This window comes from Maylandia zebra, linkage group LG6, assembly GCF_041146795.1.
Source record: "Maylandia zebra isolate NMK-2024a linkage group LG6, Mzebra_GT3a, whole genome shotgun sequence".
Classification (NCBI taxonomy): domain Eukaryota; kingdom Metazoa; phylum Chordata; class Actinopteri; order Cichliformes; family Cichlidae; genus Maylandia; species Maylandia zebra.
In genome coordinates, this window is record NC_135172.1 from 12,662,565 (window position 1) to 12,679,062 (window position 16,498).

Here is a 16,498-nt window from a genome sequence, read left to right on the forward strand (position 1 = left end):
TGCTCTGTGCAAACATCAGCGCGATCACGCAGGGCTGAAACCGTTCCCATCACAGGACGACAGCGAATCTGAAGAGAGAGAAACATCCTCTTCTGGTTTCAGAGTCCAACTTAAAACCCTGGAGATCAGGCTCCACAGAGTTCAGGTCGGCTCTCCTTAAAGATCTAATGAGGCTATGAATCAAACTGTTCCTGTAGTTCCATGTTAATCTTTATAAATTGTTCTTCTGTAGTGTTTGTGTTCAGTTGTTACCTTTTTTTTCAGTGGTTGGATGAAAAATCAGTTTCCTGTTGTTCAAGTTTTTATTGAATGTATTTTGTTAAAGTTCTTCAATAAAGTTTAAAAAAAAGTTAAATAAAGAATTGTTTGAACGACAAATATTTTGAGCCATGAAGTCATTTCCTGTATTTCAGAGTAAAGACTGAAGTGACGAATGGAAACATGTTTACAGTCATGGAATAAACACTGATGGGTCATCTGTAGGAAGTTCTATTGCTGACCTGACAGACTCGACCTTGTTTACAAAGAAAGAAAGGAACTGATGACATGTGTCAGCAGAGGCTTTCAGGGTTGTTTAGAGTAGAGCTGATAGTCTTAAAGAACACGGCGATTATGACAATTTAACACAATGACCTGAGAAAAATATCTGTTTCTCTCATTTTTACTGTATTCTGATCAAATTTCCAACATTCTTTTAACATTTCAACCGGATGGCTCCCCGGCCTCAGTCGGGCGATGGGGGTATGCGGTGGGGCGTGGCCTGCGGTGCCGTGCAGGGAGGGCGGACACACCTGCACGGCATCCTTAATCACGTCCGCCAAGAGTACAGTACTACTGTACTCTTGCTTCTTCAAATCGTGTTAAGCAAACCTCAGACTGCAGTAATTAGGGATTTACTGACACCAGGTAAGCAATGTTTAGTGTAAAATACACATTTTTATTGTTCCAACAAATAACCAATGTTACATATGTTAAAGATTTATTATTGGAAATAATTCAACCCCACCAGAATTAAACAAAACACAAAGAATAAAGTGATAAATAATACAGAAGTGCTCTATTGGATTGTATTACATAGTCAGATGTTTATAGCAATATAGTAGTTATAAAGCAATACATTCTCCTGTTCATGTTTGTCTGAGCATAAAAATTAGATTTGATTCATAAGAATTATAATGCAGCAGTAACTTAAATTATTGGATAAATTATGACATATTAAGAAAAGTCAGATAATTCTAAAGTGCCTTATGATGCTGATGCTGTTACACAGCTGTCTTATGTAGGGATGTTGAATTTTTTGCATTTGCTATAGTGTAATATTATTGTAATGCACAGTGTAAATTATCCTGAGGTACCACAGGAAAAGAAGATGAGTTCCAAGAGTACAAATAAATCTCATCCCTCCTCCTCGGCTCAGACACAGTGCACGCTCCTTTAGAGCTGCATACGATCCAGCATCACAGTGTGAAATCTGTATCTGCTAGCAGGGCCTCTGTCAGTCTGTCTCGCATGATCTCCTTAGTTGAGTAAAAAGGCAGATACAGATTAGAGTGACATGTCTCTGACTCAGGGAAGTGCTGCTCACAGGTGCTGCTCTGAATAGCAAAAACCTTCATCTTGACCTGGTCGATGCCAAGAATAGGAGCTCTCCTGTAACCAGTCAGGAACCCTGAAGAACAGCAATGGAAAGAAAATATCATTTTACTTATCTTATTTTTTTTGAAAACTTTTACATACCTATACATATACATATCATCATCACATCACAGGAAAAAGTAAGGTAAGGTAACTTTATTTATACCTAAAGGCAAGGTAAATTTGCTTTACAGAAAAATGACAGCATTTGACATCCCTTTAAAAACACACATACCTAGTAAATATATAAAACTCACTGTGACACATACTTTAATATTTCGAATCAAAAACAGTTCTTATTTAATTCAGTGACAGCAACGGGGACAAAGCTATTTTTATAACGCTTTGTCCTGCATCTCGGAAATAGAAACCTCCGTCCTGAGGGAAGAAGCTGAAATTCACCCCTTAGAGGATGGGAACCATTTTTAAGGATTGATAAAGCCATCCTCTGTACCTGCTTAGAGTACAGGGAGGCTAAACAAGACTGTGGCTCACCTATCAGACGACTGGACCATCTCACTATCTGATTTAGAGAGTTTTTCTCTGTGACAGAGGTCTGACCAAACCATGCCACCAAACAAAAGGATAAAACAGACTCAATAAAAGAACGATAAAACAAAGTTAAAATTTTTTGGTCAATGTGGAAATGAACAAGTTTCCTAAGGCAATAAAGGTGCTGGTGACCCTTTTTACAAACTGATTTGCAATTTTGATCAAAGTTCAGTTTTTCATTTATTATGGTCCCAAGATATTTATATGATTGTACTTGCTCTATTTTCTGACCTTTAATTAAAGTAACTGCTTGCCCATTTTGTTGTTTCCTAAAATCAACAACCATGTCTTTTGTTTTAGATATGTTCAGCTGGAGATAAGACTCCTCACACCACTGAACAAAGTCATCAATGACTGGACCGTGGTTAATTTCACCCTCTTTCAGTAAGCTGACAATAACAGAGTCATCTGCATATTTAATAATGACCCTGTTTTCATGTCTGCCCTGACACATATTTGTATAGAGAGTGAATAATAAGGGCGATAGGACGCACCCTTGAGGAGAACCTGTGGAGGAGAACACTGGGTCAGACAGAACCCCATTTATTCTCACTCTTTGTGACCTGTCAGTTAGAAAATCTAAAATCCAGCCCACCAGGTTTTTCCTGATTTCAAACTGTTCTAAAAGTCTTTTAATTAAAATATGGGGCTGTATTGTATTAAAAGCCGAAGAAAAATCAATGAAAAGAAGTCTTGCAAAAGTCCCTTTACTCTCTACATGTTTAAGAATTAGATTTAGTAAAGTCAAAAGTGCGTCCTCCACTCCTCTGTTGGGCCTGTATGCAAACTGCATTGGATATTTTTGCATATTTGTCACATTTATGTGTAATAAGTAAATACAAAACACAATTGTTAATTTATCATTTCATTCATTAAGGGAAAAAATATTCAAGCCTAGCTGGCCCTATGTGAAAAAGCAATGGAGCTCTAAATGTATTAACTGGTGGAAGCATCCTGGCAGCAAGAACTGCAGTCAAGTGTTTGTGATAACTGGTAACGAATCTTTACATAGCGTTGGGAGGAATTTCGGCCCACTTTCCTTGGCATACGTTTTTGATGACTAACTCAACCATAAAGCAGCTTTACAGTGTATTAATCAGAACAATGCTGCTCTCTAATGTATCTTGGTAAAGTGCAGAAAAATCTAATGTTTTATATGATACAGTGTGATTTCAGTAACATATCATAACGGAGGCTTCAGCAAGTACTTACGAAGGAAATCTTTCCTCTGCTCTTCAGTTAGTTCATCAAATACCTCCCAAAACATCTGTATGGTGGGGTGGCGGTCATGATATCTCCAACCATAACTTGTGTTCTGAAAACAGTGAAAATGACTGTTATAATCATAGAGTTTGTAAGGTCAGGCATACACTATGTTGCCAAAAGTATTCCCTAACACATCCAAATCATTCAATTAATGTGTTCCAATCACTTCCATGGACACAGGTGTATTAGATCAAGCACCTAGGCATGCAGACTACTTCTACAAACATGTGTGAAAGGACGAGTCGCTCTCAGGAACTGAATGAATTCCAGCATGGTAATGTGATAGGATGCACCAGTGCAACAAGTCCAGTCATGAAATTTCCTCGCTATTAAATATTCCATAGTCAGCTGTTAGTGATATTATAACAAAGTGGAAGTAATTGGAAATGACAGCTAGTCAGCTGATGCTAAGGCTCATAGTGCACTTAAGTCACCAATATCTGCAGTCTGCTGTTGTTACAGATGTCCAAACTTCATTGGTTTCCATGGCTGAGCAGCTGCATCCCAGCCTTACACTGACAAACACAATGCAAAGCGTCAGATGGAGTGATTTAAGCATCTCAACACTGGACTCTAAAGCAGTGGAGATGTGTTTACTGGAGTGACGAATCACACTTCTCTGACTGGCAATCCGATGGATGTGTCAGGGTTTGGTGGTTGCCAGAAGTACTTGTCTGACTGCACTGTGCCAAGTGTAAAGTGTGGTGGAGGGGCGGTTTTGTTGTGGGGCTGTTTATCGGGAGTTGGGTTCGCCCCCTTAGTGCCGATGAAAGGAACTCTTAATGCTTCAGCATATCAAGACAATTTCATGCTTCCAGTTTGGGGATGGCCACTTTCTGTTCCAACATGGCTGGGCACCAGTGCACAATACAAGGTCCATAAAGACATGGATGAGTGAGTTTGGTGTAGAAGAACTGGACTAGCCTGCACAGAGTCCTGACCTCACCCTGATAGAACATCTTTGGGATGAATTAGAGCAGCAACTGTGAGCCAGGCCTTCTCCTCCAACATCAGTGTCTGACACCATAAATGCACCTCTGGAAGAATAGTCAAAAAATTCCCATAAACACACCTAAACCTTGTGGAAAGCTTTTCCAGAAGAGTGGAAGCAGTTATAGCTGCGAAGGGTGGGCTGACTATTATATTATACTATCATACAAAAGTCTGGATTAAGACTGAGATGTGACTCAAGTTCATATTTGTGTTAAAGCAGCCGGCTGAATGCTTTTGGCAGTATGCAGTACACAGTTATTGTGCTACAGGACAGCTGTGAAACTACAGCCTGTGTCTGTTTGGCTGACTGTACCTGTTTGAACTTTTCCCAGTCATGCACGTCCTGGCCGACCAGCACTCCCTGCAGCTCCTCTGGTCGAAACAGCCTCACCAAATCCTGCTCACACACCAGGAAGAAGCCTCGCTTGAACTCCTGGAACAGACTCTCCACTGATGTGTTGAAGGCATGATTCACATAGGCCTCCACAAACTCCTTCCTGTTTAGGAGGGAAAATGTTAAATTAGCAAACATTTCACAGAGACAAAGGTGCTGCAGATGAACCTCACAAACACTTCATGTTTTATATGCTTACCGTATTTCCCGGACTACAAAGCGCACCTGAATATTAGCCGCACAAGCTAAAATCAGGGGAAAATCCTGTTTTGTACATACATTAGCCGCACCTGACCAAAAGCCGCAGGTGTTTCAATATTGACTTATCATATGTAAGAGAATATGCACAAAGCGAATTGTCAGGAAAGAGATGGCTGTTTGGAGACACACCCCTTTTATTAATATTTTGAAAATCAAGTTATGGGTACATATTTGCACATGTGCTGTGCTTCATAAATGAGTAACAAATGTAGTACATAACAGTAACCTACAGCACACCAGAAAAATAGATTCAGACTACCTTTTAGGCTCAGGTGCAGTGACACGGCTTTAACAAGAAGAAAAGTCAGTCATTCACCACCATCTTCCTGCGCACTAAAACCACCAAAGTCCTCTTCTCCAGTGTCGGAAACGAACAGGCTCAGGATGGCTTCGTCATCCACTCTCAGCTTCTTTCCTTCGTTGTCACTTTCAAAACCAAAGATAATCCTCATTGTCATTGTCAGTGTCGGAGTCGAACACCCTCTGAAGGGCCGTGGCGGTGTCCTCCTCTTCATCATGCAGCAGTCCAGCCCTTCGAAATCCGTTGGTGATCGTGGATGTTTGCACACTTTTCCACGCTGTCAGAATCCACCGGTAGAGTTGAGCACAACTTGCTTTTCGCAAGTTTATCGCCGCTCGTCATCCACGACTCCCGCTGAACGCATAGCGCTACTTTGAAGTTTGTTTTTCGCGCTACTTGTACGGCACTATGTTGCCTGGCGGATGGACATGTGACCAACATACCACTCTTGAACCCCGATCCTTCCGCCAGGCAACGTAGTGCCGTACAACAGCGGAACAAACAAAACAAATCGTCTTACGATATCACAAAAATCATGGACAATCTATAGAAAAGCCGCACCTGACTAAAAGCCGCAGGGTCCTGGTGATGATACGGGCAGCAGAGTTCTGGACGCGTTGAAGCTTGTGGATGGATTTTTGAGTATAAAAATAACCTGAATAAATACAAATAAAGGGAAAGAGCTGTCCAGACCTCTGTCTCTGACCATCTGTGTTAACACTTGAAATCGGAAACATGTAAATGTAACAAACATGTTAAAACATAAGAAATCAGGAAGGGGCAAAAAAAGCATTTTGCTAAAAAAAGATTTAGAGCAGAAGTTTTTAAAATGAAGATATATTGCATTTATTTACAATTAAAAACACACAGAGCAGAAAGTGTGTTACTGTTTTACATCCACAGACACACAAGAAAAGAAGCCGGCAACGTGAGGTCAAGTTATGGCATTTTTATTTGTGTATTTCAGTACATGTATTCAGAATAGAGTTTTTAAAAACAAACAAACGTCCCAAGTCAAGTTTGGGGGGATTTTTGTGAAAGAAAGGTTGAGAGAGGGGGAAGGAGGAAGAAACTATTGCTCTCCTTAAACTTGATGCTGCTGGGTCAGTTTTTTCTCAGCAGTCTGCTCCAGAATCCACTCCTGTCCTCGGCTTTCTTTTCTTTTTCTTTTGCCTTCAGCTCTTTTAAAGTTTTGTTTAGCTGCTCCTCGGCGTCTTTAAATGCTTCTTTCAGCTGCTGTTTGGCCAGTTTGACTTTCTGTTTCAGGAGCTCTTTAGCTTCCTTTTTGTGCTTTTGCATTTCTTTAAGTGCATCTTTGCAGCCTTTCTTGGTCACCTCAGAGGCTGTCGTTTCTTTCTTGAATACCTTCAACTCAATTTTCTCTTCTGCAAGTTCTTCTTGCACTTTCATCAGTTTCTTCTTCAGAGTTTCACTTTCCTGTTTTGCCTCCCATTTTCCATGTGTCTCTTTTTCTATTTCTTCCTCTGTTTCCAGCAACTTCTTCCTCATGTTTTGAGTGAAACTCTTTGTATTTTCCATTTCTTTCTTTGCTTCCTGTATTTTAAATTTCTCTTCCTCCAACACTTTTTGAGCTTCCAACAATTCTTTCTTCATATTTTCAATCTCATTTTCTGCCTCGTGTTTACGTTTTTTCTCCTCTTCAAGTTGTTGCTTTACATGCAGTAATTCCTTCCTGAGTATTTCAGCTTCAGCCGTTACATTTTCAGCTTCTTGTGCTGCCAACTGCATTTTCCTTTTCTCCCCTTCAAAAGCTTCCTGCACCTCCTGTAATTCCTGCATCACATTTTCTGCCTCCTTCTTTGCAGTTTGATATTTATTTTTAGCTTCTTGTGCTGTGCTTTTCTCTTCCTGCAATGCTTTTTGAGCTTCCAACAGTTCTTTCTTGATGTTTTCATTCTCATTTTCTGCTTGTTGTTTTCCCATCTTCTCTCCTTTAAGCTTTAGACCCACATGCAGTAATTCCTTCAATACTACTTCGGTTTCAAACTTTGAATTTTCAGCTTCTCCTCTTGATTCTTCTGCCACTTCTTTTAATTTGACATTTTCAGCCTGTATTATTTGAAATTCTTCTCGTAGTTTAATCAGCTCAGACTGTTCTGTACTGTATGGTGACGCACTCACCAATCCTCTTCTCGATCTCCCTTGATTCATTTTGGCCTTTTAAACAAAGGAACCAAAGTTTTGTAGAGAAGTGAAGTTTTCGATGTGTTTTTTTCTTCAACCGTCGTCTGTCCTGCACAGAGATGCTGCTGTAGATGTGTCTCTAGCTGTGTCTGGATAAAATGAAAAATGCTGTAACTAAGTGCTTGTGTTGCACAGTTCTACAAAACATTCCATTCCATGCATGCTCCGCCCACATGGTCAGGAATGTCAGGTGCTGCATCACCAAATGCTGCTCCCGTTGCCTAGCAATAACAGCTGTTTACTTTTTGGGGTCTGGTTCATTATTTAATAAAGAAAACATGTCCAAGTATTGCAACCATGGTGCTGAGGCTCAGTGCATATTCTAGCCTGCTGTGTGGGTGGGCAGCTAGAAATCACTGGTGGGCAACATGAGAGAGGAGAAAACTGGAGCAGCCAAGCAGGGAGCTGCAGGTTGCTGGTTTGAGTCTCTGTTCAGATGCTGGTGTCTCCTCTCTCTGAGATGTTTGCAAACAGTCCCAGATAAAACAATAAGGATAATAAACAAACACGTGACTAAACTAACATTTATGACACTGATATATTTTATGTGTAGCAGGATGGCCTCTAGTTTGCAAAACTGTTGGAGCGTGGTACTACAGTGGCTTGCAAAAGTATTCGGCCCCCTTGAACTTTTCCACATTTTGTCACATTACAGCCACAAACATGAATCAATTTTATTGGACTTCCACGTGAAAGACCAACACAAAGTGGTGCACACGTGAGAAGTGGAAGGAAAATCATACATGATTCCAAACATTTTTTACAAATAAATAACTGCAAAGTGGGGTGTGCGTAATTATTCAGCCCCCTGACTCAATACTTTGTAGAACCACCTTTTGCTGCAGTTACAGCTGCCAGTCTTTTAGGGTCTGTCTCTACCAGCTTTGCACATCTAGAGACTGAAATCTTTGCCCATTCTTCTTTGCAAAACAGCTCCAGCTCAGTCAGATTAGATGGACAGCGTTTGTGAACAGCAGTTTCAGATCTTGCCACAGATCTGAGGGGGGCGAATACTTTTGCAAGCAACTGCAAGTGTGGGGGAAGGCTGAGTGAAGTATTTCTTTGATATTGTTTTTCAATAAGCAGATGCAAATATTTACTCCTCTGTTATGTTTCTGTACATACAGACTGGGCGTGCCAAAAGCGATGCACTGCAGCACAGCTTTCTTGATGAGGAAGAGCAGCTGTGCTGTGATGTCAGCTTCAGCTGCCCAGCATGCACACCTGAAATGTTGGCGGTTTCAGTTGATGGTAACAGAAAGCTATATCACTTTCAGCAAAAAGAAAGGTGCTCATTGTTGATGTTCTTTGTGTTTGTGTTTGTGTGACATAATAGTTTTTACTATAGTAACCAAACGACTGTCTTCTGCAAGATGACTACTGTTAAATTAGAGTAAATGGAAAATCTTGTCATTTACTTTATAATTTCTTGCTATTTTATTATATTTGTTACATGTCGTAGACACGGGGAAGAGGCACATGTGGGGATTCCCAGTGGACAGCAGCACGAGAGACTTCAAGGAAGGCCTCCAAACTGGATGAAGAGGAGATGGAGGTCGCTGTGTGTCGACATGGATTGTGTCTTTTGTGTCACTTTCACTTCAGGGACGGCAAACTGTGGCGTGTTTCAGGAACGGTTACATGCCCGACAACTACACTTCTGAACAGGTCCAACTTTTGATTTGCACTCAGAATGATTACATCAAAGAGTTTAGTTAAAAACACTAAATGAAACCTGCAGACTTGCTTAAAGTGATTCGTATTCATGAGAAACTGGAGCGTCATTATCATTGAGTTTATTTCTTTCCCTGCTAAGCAACACCAAGTCTAGCCCTGATTGGCTGATATAAGTGACCACAGACCTGTCGCTGTGTGAGTTTGAATGGGTGATTAGAGACCAACACATGTTTGTTGCTGCTCCATGTTTTCTGCAACATTGTGTGTAGTTACTGCAGCTGTGTATGCATTCTGCTGGCAGGAAACAAGTGAAAGAAAACTGGCGAGCATCCTGGAAGGAAAACTTAATCGGACATAACAAGTTAAAACAGTTTGCAAGCTTCAAGCCAAACTGCTGAATCTACCGTCCAGGTTCTCCTTGATAGCGTGACTCTGTGTTGTTCTCCTTCATTCTTCTGTCTCTGTCTGTCAAATCTCAGCGTATTATAAACCAACTGTTGTCACCCTCTGCTGCTCAGTGTGCTGGCTGTTTTCTCGAGAATCTCAACCACAAGAAAGTTTATACGAACGAAGCTAAAAAACCTGTGACAGTTTGTGAAACGTCATTAGCAGCAGTGAAATAAGTTAGTTAGTGAAATGATAGAGGCTATTTTATGCTGGAAAAATTCTTCTAGCACAAAGTGGCCCAATAAACGGAATTTTTTAATACAGAAATACATCTAATGATAAAAAGCAGAGAATTCATTGTCTGTTTTCCATTGCAGAGCTGGGATGCTCGTCTCCTCATGGAGCGCTCTCGAGCTGTGAAGTGTCCAGATATCAGCGCTCACCTGGCTGGTACCAAGAAGGTTCAGCAAGTGCTCCCCAGGTACAGGATTGGTGCACATGTTGTTTCCTTATTACTCACACAGTGGTAACTGCTTCCTTTGTACACAGTTGAATATCTTCTTTTAAAGCGTAATGTTGCTCTAGCTGTGCTCACTGTGATCCTGAGCTCCTGTTATGTTTGCTGCAGGGGATCCAGCGGAGGATCACAGTGACCCTCATCCACGAGAAGGGCAGCGAGCTCCATTGGAAAGATGTTCGTGAGCTGGTTGTAGGTGAGCAGCCTGCCTTTAGGGTCTAGTCGTGCTATACTTCTGTGTAGAAAACAAAACCCCAAAGCACCGAAACAATGTTTTATAGTGTTTGTGTGCTTTTGATAGAGGAAGACAGGACAGAACATCCTTAAAGGGATTTGACTTTGTGAGATCACCCTGAAAACGCACCACTCGGTTCACTCTGAGATATTTTCAGTCTGGAAAGATGAATCTGTCGGGCTTCAGGCTGCTTCTCACTTTAAGCAGTTCATGCTGTAGCTGATGGACCAAAAATGACATTTGATATTTTAGACATTCAGCTGCTGACTCTGAAGCCAACAGGCTCTTGAGTGTGGATGATTGTGTTGGTACTGGATGCTGTGATCAAACAGCTGTTCTGATCTGTCTTCATTCATGCCTGTTGTTATTAAGCCTCCTAAGCTCCAAACCAGTAAAAGCAATCTTTGGAGGCAACACCCTTTTTAGTACTTTGCTGTATTTGTTTGTGATTGTGTGACACTGAACCACAGTGCTATGTATATCCTCTGTAACACTCAGACGTTTCCAGATCAGTGTTTCCCCCTCAGCTGTTTCTCACTATAGAGTCTTTCCTCTGTAACAATGAGGCACCAGCAGAGCATATCTGGCTCCCAGTCTGTGGCTGATAGTGCCCCCTGCTGTTAATAACAGGAACAGTGTAACCTTGTATGGAGCTCATAGTGATGGTCTGAAGATTGCTGCTGCAAGGCAGTAATTTGTATCCATGTGTGCTGTCTATTCTGAGCATATGCAGTTATGTGAGCTCTCAGGTTTTATGTATCAGGACATAATTAAAAACAATCAGGTCCTTAGTAGGTCTTAATATGAGGTAAATATAAAACATGAAGTGTTTGTGAGGTTCATCTGCAGCACCTTTGTCTCTGTGAAATGTTTGCTAATTTAACATTTTCCCTCCTAAACAGGAAGGAGTTTGTGGAGGCCTATGTGAATCATGCCTTCAACACATCAGTGGAGAGTCTGTTCCAGGAGTTCAAGCGAGGCTTCTTCCTGGTGTGTGAGCAGGATTTGGTGAGGCTGTTTCGACCAGAGGAGCTGCAGGGAGTGCTGGTCGGCCAGGACGTGCATGACTGGGAAAAGTTCAAACAGGTACAGTCAGCCAAACAGACACAGGCTGTAGTTTCACAGCTGTCCTGTAGCACAATAACTGTGTACTGCATACTGTCAAAAGCATTCAGTCGGCTGCTTTAACACAAATATGAACTTGAGTCACATCTCAGTCTTAATCCAGACTTTTGTATGATAGTATAATATAATAGTCAGCCCACCCTTCGCAGCTATAACTGCTTCCACTCTTCTGGGAAAGCTTTCCACAAGGTTTAGGTGTGTTTATGGGAATTTTTTGACTATTCTTCCAGAGGTGCATTTATGGTGTCAGACACTGACGTTGGAGGAGAAGGCCAGGCTCACAGTTGCTGCTCTAATTCATCCCAAAGATGTTCTATCAGGTTGAGGTCAGGACTCTGTGCAGGCTAGTCCAGTTCTTCTACACCAAACTCACTCATCCATGTCTTTATGGACCTTGTATTGTGCACTGGTGCCCAGCCATGTGCACACATGCCCACACTTTACACTTGGCACAGTGCAGTCAGACAAGTACTTCTGGCAACCACCAAACCCTGACACATCCATCGGATTGCCAGTCAGAGAAGTGTGATTCGTCACTCCAGTAAACACATCTCCACTGCTTTAGAGTCCAGTGTTGAGATGCTTAAATCACTCCATCTGACGCTTTGCATTGTGTTTGTCAGTGTAAGGCTGGGATGCAGCTGCTCAGCCATGGAAACCAATGAAGTTTGGACATCTGTAACAACAGCAGACTGCAGATATTGGTGACTTAAGTGCACTATGAGCCTTAGCATCAGCTGACTAGCTGTCATTTCCAATTACTTCCACTTTGTTATAATATCACTAACAGCTGACTATGGAATATTTAATAGCGAGGAAATTTCATGACTGGACTTGTTGCACTGGTGCATCCTATCACATTACCATGCTGGAATTCATTCAGTTCCTGAGAGCGACTCGTCCTTTCACACATGTTTGTAGAAGTAGTCTGCATGCCTAGGTGCTTGATCTAATACACCTGTGTCCATGGAAGTGATTGGAACACATTAATTGAATGATTTGGATGTGTTAGGGAATACTTTTGGCAACATAGTGTATGCCTGACCTTACAAACTCTATGATTATAACAGTCATTTTCACTGTTTTCAGAACACAAGTTATGGTTGGAGATATCATGACCGCCACCCCACCATACAGATGTTTTGGGAGGTATTTGATGAACTAACTGAAGAGCAGAGGAAAGATTTCCTTCGTAAGTACTTGCTGAAGCCTCCATTATGATATGTTACTGAAATCACACTGTATCATATAAAACATTAGATTTTTCTGCGCTTTACCAAGATACATTAGAGAGCAGCATTGTTCTGATTAATATACTGTAAAGCTGCTTCTAGCTGGTGGACTGAGCCGCCTCACCTTTCACCTGGCTCACGTCACACACCTGGAGAGACTCGACCTCCACCTGTGTTGCCTCACGCGAGATGATCTAGAGGCTCTGAGTCAGTTGCTACCAATCTCACACGCCGGACACTAATCGCATGCTCGCTGCAGCAGTCATGTGACTCGTTGTTTTTCAGTCCAGGTGCTGCCCTCTCTCACTGCACTGACCGAGCTTGATGTGTCATCCAATAAGGAAGTGGGAGGTGTGGTCCACCTGCTGGTCTCCGCCCTCCCTGCGACACAAATGAGGCGGCTGCCATTCAACAGCTGCTACATGAGCAACGAGTCCTTCACTGCTCTGGGTAACACACACACACACACACTTGTTTATTTATAGAAGTTTTCCTTCAAGTCATTCTCCCCGAATACCTCTTCCACCCTCTAGCCTGAAATGGTGAAAACTTTGTGTTTATGCATCAGCCCTGGCGGTGTCCTATCTGCGCACGGTGGATATTTCCTGGTGTAAAGTGGTTGGCGGTCACTTGGCGCTCCTGCTGGATGCTCTGCAGCCATCAGTCGTCAGCGAGCTCCGTCTTTGCAGCTGCGAGCTCACCACTGATGACATGCAACATCTGGGTAACTAACACACAATGACATTATACTTTTTCTTTTTTGGTCTGTAGTGGATCATTAGGCTGCATAAATGTATATTAAGACAAGTAAAGCCTGAAGGAAATTGATATTTCTTTCATTTATTTCATGCTGCCAGCATCTGTAGCTGTCGTATAAAACAAAACAATGAAACTATTCGGTGTTATTTTTGTCTCCATCAGAAACATTGTGAACAAAACAGTAAAGTGAACAGGCATAAAGTGATCAGTTATCAATGGGTCCTCTTCCTCTGTGCAGCTGCCGTGTGCAGACGGGGCTGTCTCTCCTCACTCCGTGCACTGGATCTGTCCTACAACAGCTTGGTGGGAGACAACGGTTGGTGCAGTCTGTTTGCAGCAGGAGGTCTGGGCTCTCTGGAAGACGTGGATGTCAGTTTGCGACCTTCAACCTCTGCTCCGTGCTCAGCCTGGCTGCCCGCTCTGCTCCGAGCTCTGCCTCAAATGCCGGCGCTGGCTCGACTGGCCATGCAGAGGTGGACAGCTGACTGTCAGGAGAGAGAGCAGCTGAGGTACTGTCTGAAAAAGAGGAGCGTCCTGCTGGAAAGGGATCCAGATTTACAAGACACATCATCAACATGTAAAGGGAACAGTCAGGAGAGCCTAGAAGAGAGTCAGCCTGAGGAGATTGGAGCGGACCGCACTGGAATTTACTGTCAAAGAGCGACCCACTTTGTTGCTTTATTATTATTTTTTTAAGTCTCTGTTACCACAAGAAGGTCAGTGTTGACGTCAGCTGCATCACGTCTGATGTAAACTGTGTCACACGTGATGGTTTCAGGGAATACTGGGAACTTACAGAGTTAAGCACAGCTGGTGTGGGTTATCATATTTGTCGTCTCTCACCTTGGCTGCAGGGTCTGGGTCTTTCCAATGCAGCAGTCCTAACACTTGAGACACACATGCCGAGAAGTGGGGATACCTGGAAATGGACAAAGGCTTTCAGCAGAGTTTTAAAGCAGCTATTCAGGAAAAGAGCTGTGAATTATCTGCATACCTTGTTAGGTAATCAGCTATTTTGGGGTTCTTTAACAAATCAACCAAAAGGTCGACTGAGTATTTTCTCGTCAGAGTACCTTCACCGTTCACGATGATGTTGAGCACAAGCTGGAGCGTTTGATGGATGTTCTTTGCATCAAAGAGCTACGAGGAAATCCCAGAGAGTAGAGACAGGATATTATGTGAATCAGCATGAATGTTGTTTGTTGTTCAACAGATAAAAACAAGAAGAGAAAATAGAAACAAAGTAAAAAAGGAACAATTGTTTCTGCCGTTAAGAAAAAAAAATTGAGTCATGGCAGAGACCTGCAGAAGTCTTGAGTCTCATTTGATGACATTTTGTCAGATTGCCTTGTAATTTAAAAAAAACAAAACTGTTTTTTGAGCAAAAGTTCTCCAGGTTTTTTTGGAGTTCTTTCAAAGTTTTCTTATTTTTGGACGTTAGCTGCTTTTTCACTCTTTTTCAGTCCAGTCTGTGCATCTGAACATTTACAGAAAGATTTCTTTGTTTCGTCTTTAGACACTTTGTTAAACGCAGATCCCAGCAGAGTTCGCCTACCTTCTCTCCAACCTTCTCAGGTTTTGTGGATATTATACATGGTTATGCTGAGGATATGTCGGCTACTTTCCACTGGAAATGCCTTTTGGTTAAACTGTCAGCGAGGAATTTGCACTGTTACATTTTTATATAACTTTAATGCAAAAAAAACAGCTGCTTGTTTAAGTGAAAATACACTGATGGGGTTTTTTTCTATTCATGAACAGGAGTGTGATCAGTTTAATAAAAGAAAAAATAACCATAACCAAGATATGAGGGGAAATCTTGGACAAATACAAGCAGACTGGAGCAGCCAGCGTTCAAAACACCGACGTTCAAGGTAACAGAAGGTTCCCGAGCCACATCCACCCAGCTGGTTTCTGTGTTTCTTGTGTATTTGTGTACACTGTGACTTCATGGCTGTCTTGGGCTCCAGCTCTTGTTTTGGTGTCTCATTAATTTGATTTAATGTCCTGCTTAGTGATAACATCACTCTTGGCCTCCCTGCACTGGCTTCCAATTGAATTTAGGATTCATTTTCAAGTTCTTTTATTGGTTTTTAAATCTTTAAATGGTCTGGCACCTGCTGAAGCCCTATGTCCCCACTCGTTCGCTCCGGTCAGCTGAGCAGCTGTTGCTCTCAGTCCCCAAATCACGGCTGAAACTGAGAGGAGACCGAGCGTTCTCTATCGTGGCTCCTAAGCTTTGGAATAATCTTCCTCTTCACATTAGGCAATCGACATCAGTGCTGGTTTTTAAATCCAGATTGAAAAAGCATTTTTATTCACTGGCTTTTGACTCAGTGGTTGACTGACTTGTATTTTATTGTTTTTCGCTATGTTTATTATTGTATCGTATTTATTATTCTTATGGTATCTATTATGTTTCTATTGTTCAGCAGTTTGGTCAGCCTTGTGTGTTTTTAAAGTGCTATATAAATAAACAATGATGATGATGATGAACATAGTAACGTGTGTTGGGTTGCTCTGTCTTCAGACTCACTGTCAGACTGATTAGACAGTGAGTCTGAAGGTGAGAGTCCTCACTGCCCACGCCTGTCTTTGGGTCTGACCAACACCGTTTCCTGTGTGTCATTCCCCCCTCGCCTTCCCCCCATCCGTCCTGTCTGCACTGACCTCTCCAATAAAGACAAAAGGCCTCATTTTCTGAAACTCTTCCTATCCCATCACCTTGCGAAGAATCACTTCACCATGTTGATTAATAAGGACGGTGGGAATGGTTTGAAGTCTCGTCACAGAAAATGTGCCAAAGGCAAAGAATCTGAGCTTGAAATAAAATGAAATGAAAGATCAGCCCCACACAGGGGTTAAATTCAGATGGAAACTCTTATCACACAAAGAGAACAAGCGAATAAATATATCTGAGTGTGGCCCCTCGACTGTCACAGTGTAGCTGACATTTGAT

General features: G+C 42.0%; 1 protein-coding gene and 1 long non-coding RNA gene across 3 annotated transcripts; one reads left to right on the top strand and one right to left on the bottom strand.

Annotated features, from left to right (window-relative positions):
- Positions 1 to 911: 911 nt before the first annotated feature.
- On the bottom strand, positions 912 to 5,975 carry LOC143418945 (putative E3 ubiquitin-protein ligase HERC4). Of its 2 annotated transcripts, XR_013098892.1 has the most exons (4): positions 5,361 to 5,975; positions 4,760 to 4,943; positions 3,400 to 3,502; positions 912 to 1,669 (listed from the first exon to the last, which is right to left on the bottom strand). XR_013098892.1 is itself a non-coding variant. In XM_076884676.1 (3 exons), the coding sequence occupies exons 1-3, from the start codon at positions 4,976 to 4,978 to the stop codon at positions 1,458 to 1,460; spliced, it is 534 nt and encodes a 177-aa protein (XP_076740791.1). In that variant the 5' UTR covers positions 4,979 to 5,975; the 3' UTR covers positions 912 to 1,457. The 2 variants fall into 2 exon arrangements, 1 of the variants encoding a protein (XP_076740791.1); XM_076884676.1 differs by having other exon boundaries at positions 4,760 to 5,975.
- Positions 5,976 to 13,279: 7,304 nt separating this feature from the next.
- LOC143412427 (uncharacterized) lies at positions 13,280 to 16,039 on the top strand. Its single transcript, XR_013098893.1, has 2 exons — positions 13,280 to 13,504; positions 13,778 to 16,039. It is a non-coding gene; the product is annotated as an uncharacterized LOC143412427 (long non-coding RNA).
- The last annotated feature ends 459 nt before the right edge of the window (positions 16,040 to 16,498 follow it).